This window comes from Spea bombifrons, chromosome 10 (assembly GCF_027358695.1).
Source record: "Spea bombifrons isolate aSpeBom1 chromosome 10, aSpeBom1.2.pri, whole genome shotgun sequence".
Classification (NCBI taxonomy): Eukaryota; Metazoa; Chordata; class Amphibia; order Anura; family Pelobatidae; genus Spea; species Spea bombifrons.
The window spans coordinates 3,132,811-3,153,649 of record NC_071096.1 but is presented as its reverse complement, the minus strand read 5'-3'; the positions used below and the strand labels follow the sequence as shown (position 1 = coordinate 3,153,649).

Sequence of the window (20,839 nt, the reverse complement as noted above, 5' to 3'; positions counted from 1 at the left end):
TCCCCCACAGGCAGTATGATAAGGAGTCAGGAGTCATACAAACGGCTGATTACTTTCCTTAAAGGCCAGTGTGAACTTTTCATTTGAAATTGTAAGATTTAACCCTTTACACCTTATTCTAGGCTGTGTTCTCACAATCCATTTTTAAAAGAAAAATACGTTAGTGATTCCAGAGCAGGATAAATAATAATAATAATAATAAAAATAAAAATAATAATAATACACGTATTATGAGCGATGCCTCGCCTGCCACCGGCATCTTTAAAGAGCCCATCAGTTGCTAATTGTTATCACAGTTTAGTAATGTGATGAATTCATGGGTTTCACATAGACTGTGGATAAACTGAGAAGCCGACGGTTAATTATTCCCACCCCACCTCACACTCGGATCTAATGAGCTGGAGGTGACACTCGGATGAGCTCCTTGAGAACGATCTGCTATAGAAACATAAAGGGAAATGTCAGCCCTGAATGTTTCCTCTTAAGAGCATTCAAATAATTAGCGTCGGGCCGATGTAATCGTTATAAGCAGATCACTAACGTCTTACTCCTGATATCCGATCCAAAATAAGGTTTCATACATTTTGTTCTGTTTTCTTTTATAACTCAGTTGTAGTTTTTGCCCCATAATATGATGTTATCTACTAGACAAAGACCTCGACTCCTTATCATACTGCCTGTAGGATAGAATGGCTAAGTCTTAATCACCCTAATGGACTCTGTGACTAATAAAAGTCTATGGAGGAAAGACTTCATTAACATTGCCATAAAGCACCAGCTCAGTGTGGTGAACGTCATCTAAAAGTCACTGATAACAACAGCAGCTCCAGGTCTGCAGATAAATGGAGTTTATTGGAACAAAATGAGATAAAACCAGGTTTTTGTCACCAACTGACATTACTGTATACAGCGCTGGGGGTTATATTACTGTATACAGCGCTGGGGGGTTATATTACTGTATACAGTGCTGGGAGGTATATTACTGTATACAGCGCTGGGGGTTATATTACTGTATACAGCGCTGGGGGTTATATTACTGTATACAGCGCTGGGGGTTATATTACTGTATACAGCGCTGGGGGTTATATTACTGTATACAGCGCTGGGGGTTATATTACTGTATACAGCGCTGGGGGGTTATATTACTGTATACAGCGCTGGAGGTTATATTACTGTATACAGCGTTGGGGGTTATATTACTGTATACAGCGCTGGGGGTTATTACTGTATACAGCACTGGGGGTTATTACTGTATACAGCGGTGGGGGTTATTACTGTATACAGCGCTGGGGGTTATATTACTGTATACAGCGCTGGGGGTTATATTACTGTATACAGTGCTGGGGTTATATTACTGTATACAGTGCTGGGGGTTATATTACTGTATACAGCGCTGGGGGTTATATTACTGTATACAGCGCTGGGGGGTTATATTACTGTATACAGCGCTGGGGGTTATATTACTGTATACAGCGCTGGGGGTTATATTACTGTATACAGCGCTGGGGGTTATATTACTGTATACAGCGCTGGGGGTTATATTACTGTATACAGCGCTGGGGGTTATATTACTGTATACAGCGCTGGGGGGTTATATTACTGTATACAGTGCTGGGGGTTATATTACTGTATACAGCTCTGGGGGTTATATTACTGTATACAGCGCTGGGGGTTATATTACTGTATACAGCGCTGGGGGTTATATTACTGTATACAGCACTGGGGGTTATATTACTGTATACAGCGCTGGGGGGTTATATTACTGTATACAGCGCTGGGGGGTTATATTACTGTATACAGCGCTGGGGGTTATATTACTGTATACAGCGCTGGGGGGTTATATTACTGTATACAGTGCTGGGGGTTATATTACTGTATACAGCTCTGGGGGTTATATTACTGTATACAGCGCTGGGGGTTATATTACTGTATACAGCGCTGGGGGTTATATTACTGTATACAGCACTGGGGGTTATATTACTGTATACAGCGCTGGGGGGTTATATTACTGTATACAGCGCTGGGGGGTTATATTACTGTATACAGCGCTGGGGGTTATATTACTGTATACAGCGCTGGGGGTTATATTACTGTATACAGTGCTGGGGGGGTTATTACTGTATACAGCGCTGGGGGTTATATTACTGTAAACAGCGCTGGGGGTTATATTACTGTATACAGCGCTGGGGGGGTTATTACTGTATACAGCGCTGGGGGTTATATTACTGTATACAGCGCTGGGGGTTATATTACTGTATACAGCGCTGGGGGTTATATTACTGTATACAGCGCTGGGGGTTATATTACTGTATACAGCGCTGGGGGTTATATTACTGTATACAGCGCTGGGGGTTATATTACTGTATACAGCGCTGGGGGTTATATTACTGTATACAGCGCTGGGGGGTTATATTACTGTATACAGCGCTGGGGGGTTATATTACTGTATACAGCGCTGGGGGTTATATTACTGTATACAGTGCTGGGGGGTTATATTACTGTATACAGCGCTGGGGGGTTATATTACTGTATACAGCGCTGGGGGTTATTACTGTATACAGCGCTGGGGGGGTTATAAGAATGTATTTTTTTAGGCAAAAAGCAATGCAGCAGAATCTAAAATATAAAAAAGTAGATTTGGGGAGATTTCAGCCAAAACCTCCACTTGTTATTAGCGCTCAATAGAAATCCACATTTAAGCGATTCCATGTTGGCCGCCGTTCTCGATATTTTATTTCTTGACCGAAGTCTGCTTTTTATTTCTCAGTTACGGCACATTTTTGTTTGTTGTTTCCGACGAGATATAATTTGTAAATAGTTAACCCGTTCACTGCCAAAAGAGCAGCGTACAAGCGTGATTCAGGTCTTATTTTGGGAGTGAAGAGATTAAAAACTCAAAAGTGTTTATAAATTATTTAAAAAAAAAAAAACTCAAAGGAATACATTGCACGGGCATTTTTAGAATTTTTATGAATGTGATAGAAAAAAATCACCTCCAAAATGTTTTCAACGTCATTTTTATTGCTGTAAACTGATGTGGATTTTACATCAAATAAAAGCCGGTTTGAGACGTTTCTTACGCGCTCTTTGGTTCGCTCCGTGGTTTATATTTTATGCGATCGCTTTGTATTTCAAGATGGAATGTAAGGAAGTTTTACTTTACTGAGAAGGTGGTAGAGAAGAGGAGCTTGGATAATATGCCCTGCAGTATAGTCTGTCACCACTAGAGGGGGCAAGAACACCTCACAAAAGAGAAACCAAGCCATTCAAAAAAAAAAGTAGCCTATTGGGTAAAAAAAAAAAAAAAATTAGTAACCCTTTGAGTGAAAAATTAAAAAATTAAACTATAAAATTATAACAGCCACTCCATTTAATCATAATTATAATCATAAATATTAATTATTATTATTATTATTAATTATTATTGACATAGATGGCCTTACCTCATACTTAAAGACCCCATGTTTTTTGGCAGAGGTGGGACACTAGCCTATAGACTAGAACAGCAACCCCCTGAGCCTCCTACTAGATTGTAAGCTCTGAGGAACAGGGCCCTCGTCTCCTTCTGTACCAGTAAGTGTTAACTTGTGTTAATCGTATCGCCAAGTTTTATATTGTTTATTTTAATGTTTTCGCTAACTTTCGCTCTCCCCTATTGTAACAGCGATACGGAACCTGCTCAGGCGGCACAAATAAAGTGCAACGTAGTATCGAGCTGCTCATCGCGCTATTAACGGACTCCTAGTGTCAATGATGAGTTTACCTTCAGCACCACAGCAGACCAAACCCAATGTGACGATATTCATTTCATGGAAACATCCAAACGGGATCCAAATGCTGTGTGTTTACCAACGAGGACACCACGTCATGCGTATAAACAGATCCCCGTGTGTATTTTGAGTTGTGGTCTCCTAGAAGTGAGATGTGATACCCCCACGGTGCAGCCTGACGGGGCAGTTAATGGAAGTCGAAGGAGAACTTCTTGGCTGCTATTTTTAACACTGCGGTTCCTGAAAAGCCGCAGGACGATCCATCTAAGAACCGAAGTGACATCAACCACTATGTTTCCACGCGACTTACTATTAAGGCGCGTGTTTTTATTTTGAGGCGCCCCTCATTGGCCGAGAAACCTGATCCATCTCATGTCTAATATTAGGGTCCTTGGTGAGAATGAATTCCAAGAACCAACGGCTCGGCAACAAATTGCTGTAACTGTAACGGGGACGGAATCGGATTAAATCCACCAGAGTACAGCCTGTAGAAACGGTGGAAATATCGGCGTCACTACAGGATTACCCCATTACGGCAGGATTACATGGCTTTTTATTTATTCTTTTACATCTTGGTCTAATTAAAAAGGGATTTGTTCTATAATTTTATAGGATACATCTGAGACTTTCCAGTTTTGCTGACATTTAATCCCCCGATTCCAAGAGATTCTACCACCAAATAATGAGAAACTAAGGAAAGGCCCAGCGTTCTAGCTCAGTCTTTGTTAAGATGAAGCCCACCAAGGGATGACAATCGATATAAATATAATGCATCCATTTAAAGGGACCCCAGAACATCAACTCAGCAGTGAAAATGGCAGCAGAGGGCACCACCGCAAAATTAAAACCTCTATGGGGTTTAGGGAAAGATCTGGTGTTCTAGATGACTCTTCGTCCAGAAGAAGACCATCTAGGGTTGACAATCCATGCTACGTAATGCACAGATATGATGGGTCCACAGAAACATCATCCCACCAGTGAAACATGGCAGCAAGTGGCACCATATCCCTAAAAAATGTTTCCTGTCTGGATTGGGGTCTGCGAGGGGCTATTCTTGGTGGTCTAGTGGGGGAAGAAGATGATCTGCGCCTTCGTTCCTTCTCCTGAAACCAACTATTCATAAAAAGTCAGGTTGTGGTAGAGTTGGGCGGTCATCACACGTCTCGGTGCCGTCGACTCATCACGAGTTGGCAGCCAAGTCAGCCTAAAGTTGGGTTTACTTCAAAGAACGGACGATTTCAGCCAACTTAGTGGAGTTTGAATGGAAGAGTCAAGGTGGGAGTCAACCAGAGTCAACGCAACCTTAGAATAGACCTTTGGGACGCAGACCAGTTCCAAGAGCAGCCTCTCCAGTCCGAAATGTCAGGCTATTGATCAAGCCTTTAAATTTGGGCTGGAATAAAGAGTATCAGGCAACTGGTCACATTCTGACAGGTATTGGGTGCTACCTGAGGTGGCAACTGGCTTGTTATCCTCAGCGTCATAGTCCACAGTGACAAGAGTACAACAGTTTGCCAACACGATGACTAACTGTGCATTATAGGAGTTTGTGTTGATGAACAATACACCTACCTTTCTCCGGCTCCCAGGATGCCAGTGGCTGGCTAAGCGTATGAGAGTTATAGTCCACAGGAGGAAGCGGGAGATTTCCAGTGACTGGCAGGTGAGGAAGACAAAGTCATAAAAAAGTCAGACTCTGCTGGTTTCGGCTATACGTTTATTCCATTTATACAGAGTAAGAAAATTCAGTGGTAGCTGAGATACAGTAACAGGTAACGTGCAGAGTCCGCGCTGCTGCGCATGTTTCTTCCCCCCGGCAATACGGAAGGGCTCGGCGGTCCCATAGAGCATACAGCCAGGTCCTCTCGGGATTCGAGTTTTACGTAAGGTTCTGCGGTGTCTTTTAAGCCAGCGGATAGACGAAAAGCAATATTCTGGGGTTCTGAAAATGTCCAAATTTACTTATTTTTATTTTTTTGTGTTTTAAAAACGTTAATACGGGGCTGTGAAAGACCCAACGGGAAAATAAATTTTTAACCCTTGCTTTTGCGAATGACTTAATCACTTAATGACAGGGGGTGTAACACGGCTAGAAAGACCCCCAAATCACGTCTGGCATTCCAGGCGGTCCTACGACTCCCATTACTTCCAAACATAGAAATCTAGCAAAATGTCAAGAAATCCAAATGATGGCTGAGCAGAATGGGAGTGGAAATTCAAAGCAGCAAGAAGGCCAGGGGGTGACTGCACCTGGCTAATACCTTACCTCACTGAGGTCGTTTTATCGCCCCCCCCCAACGGGGCAACAAAGACGATGCCCGACGTGGTAAATGTTTTTGGAATATAGGAAGCCATGGGGGGGGCTACTGGGATGCTGTGGCCTACAACTCCCATCATGCTCAGCCAAAGCCCACAGCAGCCAGTTTGCCAGAATGCGTCGGAAGAATTACTGAAACCCCAGCAATTGCGCAACAATTTACCAAATCCACAAAAAAATCTAAAAAAGAAAATAGTGGTTCTGAAATATAATGCCATTTTCACACCCGATCAGACCGGCGGTGTAACAGAACGGTGATAAAAACAAACATTTGAAGCAATTGATTACCAAAAAAAGTAAAGTCTCGCTGTTCCCTAAGTGGCCCATAAAAGGAGAAATACGTATCATCTGCGCCCTCCGTGTAATATGACATCACACTGTTACTTTAACCCGTATTTATTTCTACAGATTCGCACCAAAAAATTCAAATGTTTTTTTTTCTATGAAAAAATAATAATAATAATAATTAATAATACACGTTTTTCGGTTTTAAAGACTTTTTCTGTAAATCTTAAAGCCGGACGTTCAATGTTTTCCGTTTTCACGCGGAGTTTTGGCTTCTGGTTGATTCCGTAATCAATACCTTTCCAGTAATTGTAACGTCGCTGAATAACGCCTTTTTTAAGGTGTTTTATGGAAATCTAAACAAATTTTATAAATCAAAATTATAATGATTGGTTACTAAGTGCTAATTAATCTTCACTCCTAAAAAAAAAACCAATAATAATAATATTAATATTATATATAATATTATAATATAATATTATAGATATATAATAATAATAATAATAATATATATAATTTTATATATAATATATTATATATAATATCAATAATCTAGGAAAAATATTTATTTCTATTAACGTCACAGATCTGCTGAGCTAAAGAAGTAAACAAAATAATAATAATAATAATAATGAGATTGCACCAAAATCTGTAATTTTTAAACTTGCTCTTTTTTGTAATCGGTATTAGATCTCTCAGTTTTGTAATTAAAGGCACGGCTGCGATTTGGGTGCCAAAGAGGAAACGGAGACCTATTTTTTTTTGTTTTATAGCAAAAAAATGATGTTTGAAATATCAATAAAAATAATTGTTAATCAAAAAATACAATAGGGCCCCCCCAGCCACGGCCGCGTATCCAACCGCCGGCTGCAATTGTTGGACGGCCGCTGGCCTTAAAGTGACGGAGCGGTCTAAATATCTTCAGTCTGTCTCTGGGGCCCCCCAACTCGAAACTTATATTTATTAAAGATAAATGGCAATTAGTGGGGCAGATCCCGGCTAACTGGGGTCTTATTACCATAGCAACCGTTGTTTCATCTCGGACCCGATCATTTTAAGACGAGACGCAGTAAACACTTTTTTTTTTTTTTTATGGGTATCCAGAACGTCTCCACGCACCGGCTTCATCCCTTCGGCGACCTGCTGCCGGTGGCCCTAACCAACCGAAACGCCTGGTGCCCCCAAACTGTGCAAAATGTGACATTTGTGTAGAAATAATGTGTTTTTTTTGTCTGTGGTTTTGCCTTTAAGACAATGAATTAGACAGCGTTCCGGGGGGTGGGGGCTCGCCACCGAGACACAACGTAACAGGGAGGATGCGTTCTGGGTAAGACTTTGCCGGTATCCGGTAACCGGCGCAGACAGCGGGTCCCTTCCGCATACATACAGGCCCCGGCCTGCGCATGGTTCACAGTAAACTCTGCAGGAGGAAGCGATACATGGCGGCAGCCGCAGGGAATGCAACAAGCGAGTGATTATCTGTCTTTTTCACCCTTTTTTGTGTTTTTCTTGTAAAGGAGGCTCCGGATAGGCGGCGGACATGCCGCTCCGGGCGCACTGTACACACCTTTGAGGTCTCGGACCCCATTATTCTTTCTTTCCAGGAAAGGTCCGCGCGGATATTTACTTCCTCTTCTTGTAGTCATCGCCGTCCCTGCATTCGACGGCCGACAGCGAGATCAGCATCTGGGCCGCGTAATAAGTGGCCATTATGATGGCTCTGGAGCTGGGCACCGGGAAGCAGAACTTGTTGACGGCGATCGTCAGGTCGGAGACTATGAAGAGCACGGAGCCGAGGCAGGCGGACAGCTTGGTCCACGTCCAGAGGTCGTTGCAGAGCTGGACGCCGGCTATCGCTCTCCAGCCCATGAACGAGATCAGAGCCGTGTAGACGGCCACCAGGTAAGTGAACGGGCCGGAGAGGTAGGAATACAAAAAGGTGTAGAGAACGACGGAGATCAGACCCACGACGAGTCCGCTCCTCAGGTCCAGGGGTTTCATGCCGAAGGCCGAGGAATACAGGATGTGGGTGACGGCGAACATCAGCAGACCTGCAACGAGACAGAGCATACAACTGAGACACGTACGGCGGCACACGGGGCCAGCGCCGGTCACACGCGGGGCCAGCGCCGGTCACACGCGGAGCCATCGCCGGTATTACGCAGCCATCCCGCTTATTAAATGATTTTATTTGCAAAACAGAAAATATTCAATTATTTGTACCCAATCTCATTAAAAATTTATTATAAACATATATATATATGGATTTTTTATTTTATATAGTATATTTTATAAATTTATTTATTATATAGATATATTTTTTTTTTTTTTATTTTTTTTATTTATTTGATGTACTTTAACTTCGTACAGAAGGGACGTTTGTTTCAAAGGAGAACAAGAGGCCATAATTTTAAACTAGAGGCTCAGAGGCTTAAAAGGAATGTAAGAAAGTTTTACTTTACTGAGAGGGTGGTAGATAAGTGGAACAGCTTCCCAGCAGAAGCGGTAGAGGGTAATACAGCGAGGGTATTAAACATGCATGGGATAGACATACGGCTCCTGAATCTAAGACGAGACCAACGACTGATTAAGGTTTGAGTCTTTACAGCAGGAGAAACGGGCGACTAGAAGGGGGCCGAATGGGGCCGATCTCACTTCTATGTTTCTCTAGTGAAATTTTCCATTCGGAGCGCGCGTCTGATTCAGACTCTGGTGGAAAAATTTTAAAACGTTATAAAAACAGACAGGAACCCAACACATTGTTTCAAATACTGATAACCGGGGCCGCTTCCCGCACGATTGTCATCGCTGGAGCTGGAACGGGACGCCAGAAAATTACCAAGAAAAAGCAAAAAAGGTTGAAATTGAAACTTAGCCGTATCATGACAAAGGTCTTCTGTGCTATAGAGACCTGAATGAGTATTAATTCCTGCCAAATACCCCAGCTGCTGAGATCCCTCTGCTCCCCCCCCTCGGCCCCCCCGGCCCCGGCCCCTCTCCTAAGGGGATTTTATTTAACTTCCAAAATAAATGAAATAAATAAAAACGTGGGAAAAGCGTTTAATGTCAGACGCTGCTGAATGGGGCTATTGTAGGTTAGCGGCTACGAGGTCCGCGTCCAACACAAAAAGCGAACGAACGAGGTTCATTCATTCACAAGGACATTTAACCCACTGAGAGCCGGAGGGAACATCAACCCCCTACACACAAAGGGTATAGATTTTTGGTAGATTTAAACCTCTGGTCAAAAGAGTCTTGGTTCTTAAGATTAACTTCCACTAATTACTGTATACAGCGCTGGGGGTTATATTACTGTATACAGCGCTGGGGGTTATATTACTGTATACAGCGCAGGGGGTTATATTACTGTATACAGCGCTGGGGGGGGTTATATTACTGTATACAGGGCTGGGGGTTATATTACTGTATACAGCGCTGGGGGTTATATTACTGTATACAGTGCTGGGGGTTTATATTACTGTATACAGCACTGGGGGTTATATTACTGTATACAGCGCTGGGGGGTTATATTACTGTATACAGCGCTGGGGGTTATATTACTGTATACAGCGCTGGGGGAGGTTATATTACTGTATACAGCGCTGGGGGTTATATTACTGTATACAGTGCTGGGGGTTATATTACTGTATACAGCGCTGGGGGTTATATTACTGTATACAGCGCTGGGGGTTATATTACTGTATACAGCACTGGGGGTTATTACTGTATACAGCGCTGGGGGTTATATTACTGTATACAGCGCTGGGGGGTTATATTACTGTATACAGCACTGGGGGTTATATTACTGTATACAGCGCTGGGGGGTTATTTTACTGTATACAGCGCTGGGGGTTATATTACTGTATACAGTGCTGGGGGGTTATTTTACTGTATACAGCGCTGGGGGTTATATTACTGTATACAGTGCTCGGGGTTATATTTACTGTATACAGCGCTGGGGGTTATATTACTGTATACAGCGCTGGGGGGTTATATTACTGTATACAGCGCTGGGGGTTATATTACTGTATACAGCGCTGGGGGGTTATATTACTGTATACAGCGCTGGGGGTTATATTACTGTATACAGTGCTGGGGGGTTATTTTACTATATACAGCGCTGGGGGTTATATTACTGTATACAGCGCTGGGGGGTTATATTACTGTATACAGCGCTGGGGGTTATATTACTGTATACAGCGCTGGGGGTTATTACTGTATACAGCGCTGGGGGTTATATTACTGTATACAGCGCTGGGGGTTATATTACTGTATACAGCGCTGGGGGTTATATTACTGTATACAGCGCTGGGGGTTATATTACTGTATACAGCGCTGGGGGGTTATATTACTGTATACAGCGCTGGGGGGTTATTACTGTATACAGCGCTGGGGGTTATATTACTGTATACAGCGCTGGGGGTTATATTACTGTATACAGCGCTGGGGGTTATAAAGCGAATGTAATTACAAAGTTAGTATGTAGGAAACAGGTTGGCCCCTGATAAGAAATTAAAACGTTATCTCCGGTGTGATATCACTGCACGTTCTGTTACTTTGTATCGCCGGTTAATTCCTTTCACAGAAAGCTGAATTGAGAAATAATCCTGCGGGTTTAAAGATCGCCGGCGCTTTCTCCCCACTCACCGTGCACAAAGTATCCCTGTTCCTGCCAAATCAGGAAGGCATCTCCCACCGCCGAGAATATTAATCCGGCGAAAATTCTCTTGGCACTGCGGTGGCTGACGAGGAAATTTACCCCGTGGGCCAGAAGGAATACCCAGAGGCAGAAGATGGGTAAACACTTAATGAGGGCGCTGAACCAAGACGGACTCGACGTCGGAAGCCAGAGCACAAAATAAACGCAGGTGGCCTTGAAAAACGGTACCAGCTTTGGACCCTCGCATTTGACCTGTTGGGGGAGAGAAAAAAAAAGGGTTAAAAACACAAACTACATAAAAATACAGACTCTCTACAAACTACAAAAGGTTCTTCTCGCTACATTCAATAAAAAAGATTAACCGTGGAGAGACGCCCATCGTTAATAAACGGGTTCTGGAAACACGGCACTCAAATCTGAGAACCCACCGCGGTCTCTAGCAACAGACCACCGACTTATCTCCAAACTCTGGAAATCCAACCTCTTCCCATTTTTATTAAACCCAACTCTACCCAACCGACTCCCCTCCATGATAACGATCCGGCCAAACCTTCCTATATACCCCACCAACTCCCCTCCATGATAACGACCCGGCCAAACCTTCCTATATACCCAACCGACTCCCCTCCATGATAACGACCCGGCCAAACCTTCCTATATACCCCACCGACTCCCCTCCATGATAACGATCCGGCCAAACCTTCCTATATACCCCACCGACTCCCCTCCATGATAACGATCCGGCCAAACCTTCCTATATACCCCACCGACTCCCCTCCATGATAACGATCCGGCCAAACCTTCCTATATACCCAACCGACTCCCCTCCGTGATAACGATCCGGCCAAACCTTCCTATATACCCCACCGACTCCCCTCCATGATAACGATCCGGCCAAACCTTCCTATATACCCAACCGACTCCCCTCCATGATAACGATCGGGCCAAACCTTCCTATACACCCAACCGACTCCCCTCCATGATAACGATCCGGCCAAACCTTCCTATATACCCAACCGACTCCCCTCCATGATAACGATCCGGCCAAACCTTCCTATATACCCAACCGACTCCCCTCCATGATAACGATCCGGCCAAACCTTCCTATATACCCAACCGACTCCCCTCCATGATAACGATCCGGCCAAACCTTCCTATATACCCAACCGACTCCCCTCCATGATAACGATCCGGCCAAACCTTCCTATATACCCAACCGACTGCCCTCCATGATAACGATCCGGCCAAACCTTCCTATATACCCCACCGACTCCCCTCCATAATAACGACCCGGCCAAACCTTCCTATATACCCCAACCGACTCCCCTCCATGATAACGATCCGGCCAAACCTTCCTATATACCCAACCGACTCCCCTCCATGATAACGATCCGGCCAAACCTTCCTATACACCCAACCGACTCCCCTCCATGATAACGATCCGGCCAAACCTTCCTATATACCCAACCGACTCCCCTCCATGATAACGATCCGGCCAAACCTTCCTATATACCCAACCGACTCCCCTCCGTGATAACGATCCGGCCAAACCTTCCTATATACCCAACCGACTCCCCTCCATGATAACGATCCGGCCAAACCTTTCTATATACCCAACCGACTCCCCTCCATGATAACGATCCGGCCAAACCTTCCTATATACTCAACCGACTTCCAGACAAGTATTTTCATGTCTGCGGCTGGAACCAACGCCTTTACACCATACCAGTTAAAATATGACAACGGTTTGACTCACGATGAGATCTTCAAAGATTCCAGCACAAAAATATTATTCCGTAAACGCGAATCTAACCGGTGTTACCCGCTTCTGACGACAAGCTATTGAGACTCTTCTTGGTTGGATGGCCTTCTAGAAGTCACTGGCCATCTAGAAGTTAGGGAAACCACAACAGAGAAGACCACCTAGAACTTAGAAGACCTCCTACATCTACCACCAGACCAGAAGTAGGTAAAGATTCCCTATTACTGTCCTATAGCTTATCATTCTGCCATTAACCCAGGAATTGCCCCAACTTCCCCGCGACCTATTACGTCCCGCAGATCAGTTCCGTTCCGTGATCGGACACTGAACGTCTAGGACGCCCCAGAACATCTAAGCATTCAGCTCTGGAGACCCCAGCATGTGCTTCCTCTAAGTTTTGCTACATTCAGAGTTTAAGGACTTGGAATTCGAATACTTTACATTCCGACTCCTTAATCTTCTTGACACTTTTCGTTCTTTTACTTAATACTTTAATAGCGGGGGCCACGGACGGAGGCATTTCGGGTCACGCGTGTAACGCGGTGGAACAAAGAGAACGTTCATAAAACTTGACGGAAATACTAATTAAATCGTGTTAACAAGCATGAGGGCTAACGAGTCACGGTAATGATCCTAAGCAGGTTCAGACTCGCCTGGGTCTCCAGGAGGAGATACCCCCGAGGATTCCTCACGGTCGACTTTGGTCCAGAATTCCAGATATCACAGCAGAGGACAGTCTTATAGACAGCATTTCCACCCTCCCTGGATTCTTCCTGTACTCCTTCTCTTCTTTCGCTTTTTTTCTTCTTCATATGTTCCTAATGACCGTACATGCGCAAGACCCCGGTTCTGATGGCTTCCATGGGTCACGTTCTACCTGAACCAGTGGTGGTTGGTTGGGAACTGGTGAAGAACCTTTCCAAGATCTACTCCTGAGAGTTAATGGAGAAGTGATGACCATCGTGATCGTCCCAGTAACCCGCTGGGGTCTAACAATCCGACCAGTATACCCATTATAAGAATAATCATGTTAAAGGGTTTGGGCCACGGCAGGAGAGGACTGAGGAGATAAGGTGGGTTGGTCTTCTAAGTCGTTTCCAACAAGTACGACAATGTCTGAAGTTCAGGAACGAGCTGAGCAATTAGCTTAATGGTTTTATCAAGAGGACAAACTGGTCGGCAGGCTGGAAAGCCGAGCGTCACAATGGCTGGATGCCGGCCAAGCTCCTAAAATTTCCTCCTGATAAGTCAAAGTGCCGCGTATCAGCCGCGCCGTGTTTACCAGCGCAGGAGATTCGTTAGCCGAGGTGGTACTTTAGGAGTTTTTGCGGTGGGCATGCGCAGACACGCTGCTTTCGCGCTGCAGTGGGGATCATGTGATGCCGGACAGAGCAAAACAAGTCAGTAAAAACCCAATTTTACAGCACGGAGAAACGCGTCGGTGCTAAACGAGGAAATGAATTATAGTCTTTGGACAAAGTACAATGGAGCGGTAACTCATCCGCCCGAGTTATGTGCGGCAGATCGGCCCCATTCGGCCCCCGTCTAGTCTGCCCGTTTCTCCTGCTGTAAAGACTCAGTCGTTGGTCTCGTCTTAGATTCAGGAGCCGTATGCCTATCCCATGCATGTTTAATCCCCTCACTGTATTACCCTCTACCACTTCTGCTGGGAGGCTGTTCCTTATTACATTTGCTTTTCCATGCATGGAATTTTACTTGATTTCAACCTTCGACTGCAAATTATTTTTCAACTCAGCATGACTTAACTCGGTCACAGCGAGTAGCCGGCGTTCAGTCTGATTGTGTTATCAGCGGATGTATTAGAGGGCTGGAGGTCAGAGACATTACCCCCCCCCGCGCCCCCACGAGCCCCCCCCATACTCATAATCTTATCTGGACTCACATGCAAACGACACACGGTTTGTTTACTTTCTCTGTTCTTTCTTTTTCCCTAAAATATTAATTTATTAAAATTAGGTTTAGAAATTAAGGCTCAAACTCTTATACTTGTGCTGGAAACCTAGAACCTGTCGGCAGATCGGCCCCATCCGGCCCCCGGCTAGTCGCCCGTTTCTCCTGCTGTAAAGACTCAAACCTTAATCAGTCGTTGGTCTCGTCTTAGATTCAGGAGCCGTATGTCTATCCCATGCATGTTTACTACCCTCACTGCATTAGCCTCTACCACTTCGGCTGGGAGGCTGTTCCACTTATCTACCGCCTTCTCTTTCACATTTACTAAGAAAAAAACTCACTGCACTCCATCTTAATCTCCTGGACAGTTAATAAAATGTATTTTGAGACACGGGGCCTCCACTGAAAAAGCTCAAACTCTCCATCGAGCTGATCTGGTGGGTTCCATCTCCTGGGACTTCAGTGAGGACCAGGCTCTGGGTCATCACCACGTTACATCAAACAAGATCCTACTGAGACCATCTGCACTCAGTAAATGAGTATAAGCTGAACCCAGTGGGGTCTGAGGAAGGTCCACTCATGGCAGGAACCCCACCAGTCTTTTGATGGCCAATCTTGGTCGCTCTGGACCACCGGTGGAGATCTCTCCCAACCTCTCCCGTCTCCACAGAACTCTACTTGGCCTTCCGAATCACAAGGTAACATTTTTGTTGATGTTGCAGTATCTATCGTGACTTTGTTACCATTGCGGTGAGAATCTGATGATGACAACATGTTTGGAGACCTAAAACGGAGGGCTCTGGGTCACTGCGGTCCTCCCCGTCTATCTATGCAGGAGGGGAAACTGTGCCAAAGGGCGAACTGACATTTCTCAATGCGGCTCTCGTCACGTGAATGGAGATCGTCTTCTACATTTCCAAGGTGCTAAATTAACTCCTTCATTTCCTGCGCCGGTCAGCTATTTAGAGAAGAAGACGCTGCAGAATCTTAGGGTCAAGTCCTGAGATGACCTTCTAACTCAAATGCTGTCTAGAGCACGGGTAACAAGCACAACAAGCCCCCCAAAGGTCTCCGGCCATCCGTAGGCAAACAAAAAAAATTAAGACGGTGTCCAATCGCCATAGCAACCAATGGAATGGTCTAACCAGCGGTGAAATTCCACTGGTTGCTATGGTGATAAGACACCTGGTTAATTTTGGATCAAAGTATTCTTAATGCAACCCCCCCCAATTATGCAGGTGAGCACTCAAGGGGTTAAATCTAGCCATAGTGTTTTCCTTTTTTTTTTTTAACTCTTGAACTTCCATACGTGTTTTTTCCGTAATCCTTCTGCACACCGAGACGCCCGCCACAGCGGCGGTGGCGTACAAACAGTGTTGTTTTTCTAACACAAGGGGAGATGTTTGCAGGTTAATGTGTGTTCTGGCACTTAAAGGGTTAATGGCTGTATAATACTCTGTGTGGGTAAAGCCCTCCCCGGGGCAGGACTGCAGATCAGCACAAAAACACACATGTCACGGCGTCACGTGTCTGATGTTTTCAAATGTGAGACACAACGGACAACAAAGCACAGCCAAAGAACACAATATACAGCCAATAACACAATGCACAGCCAACACAACACACAGCCAAATCACACAATATACATCCCGACACAACACACAGCCAATAACACAACACACAGCCAATAACACAACACACAGCCAATAACACAATACACAGCCAATAACACAATATACATCCCGACACAACACACAGCCAATAACACAATGCACAGCCAACACAACACACAGCCAAATCACACAATATACATCCCGACACAACACACAGCCAATAACACAATACACAGCCAATAACACAATACACAGCCAACACAACACACAGCCAACGCAACAACACACAGCCAAAGCACACAATATACATCCAGACACAATGCACAGCCAATAACACAACACACACAATGCATCCTGATACAACGCTCATCCAACACAATACATGACAAGACAAAATGCAAAAATACAGCACACTGCCAAACAAACAATACGATACAGAATAAAACACAAAATATGACAGGTTACACAATTTGTTCAAACAATAGACAATACTAAGTAAAGCTCACAATGCAAAGTGCTGAGGAATACACCTGACACAATGTGATGCCCACATACCCAGCACCCAGGGCACTGCCACACTACACAGCAATACACAACACATACTACACAGCAATACACAACACACACTGCACAGCAACAACCACCAGACAACACACAAAGGGCACAAAAAACAGTACACACACTGGGCTCACCCACTGCACCAAATGGATGGGGGCATCACACCCTCCCCATATACACACAATGTACACACACAGCCCCTCCACACACAGCACCCCCCACACCCACAGTGTACACACACAGACTCCCCACACAATGTACACAAACAGCCCCCCACACACACACAGCCCCCCACACAGTGTACACAAACATCCCCCCACACACATAGTGTACACACACACAGCCCCCCCAGATATACACACATACAGCCCCCCAAACTCCCCTCCCCCCAAACACACACAGCCCCCCTCCAAACACACACAGCCCCCCCAAACACACACAGCCCCCTGCACATTGTGAGACAGACAGGGGGTAGTGACAGCTGGGAAACTCCCATCACTCAGCGGCTTTAGGGGCGGATCTGAGCAATGTGCAGGGCTTATCATCGGGGGCATTGTCTGATACCCCTGGCATGAGCCCCCTGTGCGGCTGGCACCCCGCGTTCTGCCCTGTTTACCCCGATGGAATGTAAATAATCTGATACTCACCACAGTGACTGGAGACACCATGTCTGCGGCTGACGCGCGATCCCGGTGTGTCCCGGTCCCGGTGCCGGTGTGTGCCTATGGTGTGTCCCCGGTGCCGGTGTGTCTCCCCGGTGTGCGGTCCCGATCCCTCCAGATCCCGGCTGCGGATTGTTATTGTATTCTATTTTAGAATGCGGAGACGTCACGGAGGGCGGAGCTTGCAGCTTCAGCTTTTCAGTTGTACATCTATTAACCCGTCTCATGCCGCAATTCTGCCAGAGACCCAGCTATGCCAGTGCCCACTGCATGTGATACCCTGACTGTATACCCAGTGCCCACTGCATGTGCTACCCAGCCTGTATACCAAGTGCCCACTGCATGTGATACCCTGACAGTATACCCAGTGTCTACTGCATGTAATTCCCAGCCTGTATACCCAGTGCCCACTGCATGTGATATACCCAGCCTGTATACCCAGTGTCCACTGCATGTAATTCCCAGCCTGTATACTCAGTGCCCACTGCATGTGATACCCTGACAGTATACCAGTGCTCACTGTATACAATACCCTGACTGTATACCCAGTGCCCACTGCATGTGATACCCTGACTGTATACCCAGTGCCCACTGCATGTAATTCCCAGCCTGTATACCCAGTGCCCACTGCATGTGATACCCTGACAGTATACCAGTGCTCACTGTATACAATACCCTGACTGTATACCCAGTGCCCACTGCATGTGATACCCTGACTGTATACCCAGTGTCCACTGCATGTAATTCCCAGCCTGTATACCCAGTGCCCACTGCATGTGATACCCTGACAGTATACCAGTGCTCACTGTATACAATACCCTGACTGTATACCCAGTGCCCACTGCATGTGATACCCTGACTGTATACCCAGTGTCCACTGCATGTAATTCCCAGCCTGTATACCCAGTGCCCACTGCATGTGATACCCTGACTGTATACCAAGTGCCCACTGCATGTGATACCCAGCCTGTATACCCAGTGCCCATTGCATCCGGTGCTCAGGGGTATGTGAGCCATAAAACCTGAATCTGAGTATAGGAGTGGAGTATTTCACACTGTATGTTTTTTTCTCCCCAGTCTTTGTATTCAGATTCTGTGGGAAGAGGGGCAGGAGGGTGCCTGAGAGTACAGGCAGGTGAGACAAAGGAATACTCATCTCCCCCTACTCAGGAACACAGAGCCAAACATGTGGCTGCTCGGGCCCTGCCTCTGTATAGCACCATCAGGCAAATACAAGATGCCCCCTTTATCACATCCTGAGGGTCTGCAGCGATTCCCTGCAGTGAATTAAAAAAACATGCCACAAAGGGGCAAATTCACATTTCCCTATTTAAATACCCCGTCCAGGGCTGGACTGATGATCACAGAGCGGTTATGGCGCTTTAAGGCCAGCTGCCGCCTGATAACAAAGGTCGTTTTTATGTTCATGCAGCTTATCCAGCCACCGGCCACACGCTGCGGCACCAGATCGGCCTCTGCAGCAGCGGATCGGGTCACTGTGTGGCTCTGCCCGCTGAGCCCGTCGGCCCTGACCCTGTCTAATACCCCTGGATGAAGAGGGTCACCAATAACAGTCTCACCATGACAGATCGAGGAATAGCCGGATAGTCGCATCCTACGTCATGACGAGCTCCCTGCCCTGGAAGACAAATTACTGAAGGATTTTGTCTATAAATAAAATTAAATAAAATCGAGCGCCGCTTACTCTTATATCTCTGATAGGAGGCCTTGTCGGCTGTTGATTGAAACAATGTATTGTAAACGTCAATGTCCTTCAAACAAGTAGAAGGAGACACTGGAGAAACAAACATCGAGGTCTAATCTAGCCTTTACCCCTTTGTTAATGGAAGAGGTTCCCATAAATACCAGTACCCCGTTATCTAAAAGCCAATGTAGACATTGGCCAACGTCCAACATGGCCTCCAGGGTCAGACCAGTCCCAGGAGAGGGCAGAACATACGATGAATTAATAAATGCCATCATTCTGACATCACTTACCCCACTACTTACAAAATTACCACCCCGTGCCCATTCTATAGGTACCATGCATCATATTCTATCAATAACAGGCGAGGTCATGAAGACCGTGTTTGTGATGGGCTTGTAGAGGAACCACGCTCTCTCCTAATTAGCCCATTGATTAATAAGATAATTAACTGCCTATCGATGTTGGGTTCCAATATAGTTTTACCCTAAAGGGGTCATAAGAGGAATCCAACCACTAACATATTCTTCTGCTGCTGTCGGGAACATTTAACTCTTTCTGAGGAAGATCTCTACCAGCTTCACAAAGCAGCGTCAGCCATGGGCAGCCTAGGCAGTCGTCTTAGCTGGAGAGAGTTTGGGTTTTCACGGTCGAGAACCTCACAATCTAACCAGGTTTGGTCAATTCAATTCTCGCTCCTCCTTTTCGAGGTGGCCACAACACATCAGATTCCATCTGGCCCGCTCAATAAATGAATGGAGAGAGATATTTACTAAAGTCAGGTCAAGATGGATACCTCCTCTGTAAAGGTGATGGATCTTCTAAAATGACCCCAGAAATCGACATTTTATAGTCATTTTATAGTTCTGTTTATCAGGAAAGATGGTGGTTGACCGGCCCACATTATAAATCCATTAGCAATGACCACTGCCTGGCCAAGGTGGCATCACGTCGCGTCACAGCCCATATTCCGTGGTTTGGTGTCAGGCTGTGTCCGCATAAAGACCTGGCCACGTTCTTTGTGGCACGACAGACATTGACGAAGGTCCTATTGTCACTACAATGTCCACCAAACAATCCTGGAACAATCCTTCCAGGAGAAAAAACAATGTCACGGTCTGAAGAACACCCAATTATGAGATATTTCTCCTGGAAGAAGACATAATAATACGCTTCTTGGTGGACAGGAGAATGAGCAGACCAGGCGGGTTAATGGGCCCTGATTTGCCCATCATATTCTGTGTTTTTAGGTCCCAAGGGCAGACAGTGGAAGAAAAACGCCAAGGTTGCTGATGGTAATCAATATGGAGCTATTCCTGGCAAGAGATATCGACTTTAACTCTCCCGCTGCTGGGAAGGAGCCAGGAACTGATAGCAAGCTGATCCAGAAGGGAATGGGTTGCAAAGGTTCCAGAATACAGCAAATGATCTATAAAACCACTTAAAAACCCAAATTCAAAAAAATATATATCTGACTCTACATTTGCCTATTAAGATAAAATCAGGTCACTCTAAACATGAATGAAACATCTCTTATCTGTAAACCGTGAGGTTTTATTTCTAGGTGGTGGGTCTTGTATCAGCTTTCTGGAGGTC

At 45.4% G+C, this 20,839-nt stretch overlaps 1 protein-coding gene across 1 annotated transcript; it reads right to left on the bottom strand.

Moving 5' to 3' along the window:
* Positions 1-7,959: 7,959 nt before the first annotated feature.
* TMEM86A (transmembrane protein 86A) lies at positions 7,960-17,681 on the bottom strand. The gene is made up of 3 exons (XM_053448461.1): positions 17,524-17,681; positions 11,020-11,284; positions 7,960-8,423 (listed from the first exon to the last, which is right to left on the bottom strand). Exons 1-3 carry the CDS (start codon positions 17,542-17,544, stop codon positions 7,996-7,998), a joined length of 714 nt encoding a protein of 237 aa, XP_053304436.1. The 5' UTR covers positions 17,545-17,681; the 3' UTR covers positions 7,960-7,995.
* Between the last annotated feature and the right edge of the window lie 3,158 nt (positions 17,682-20,839).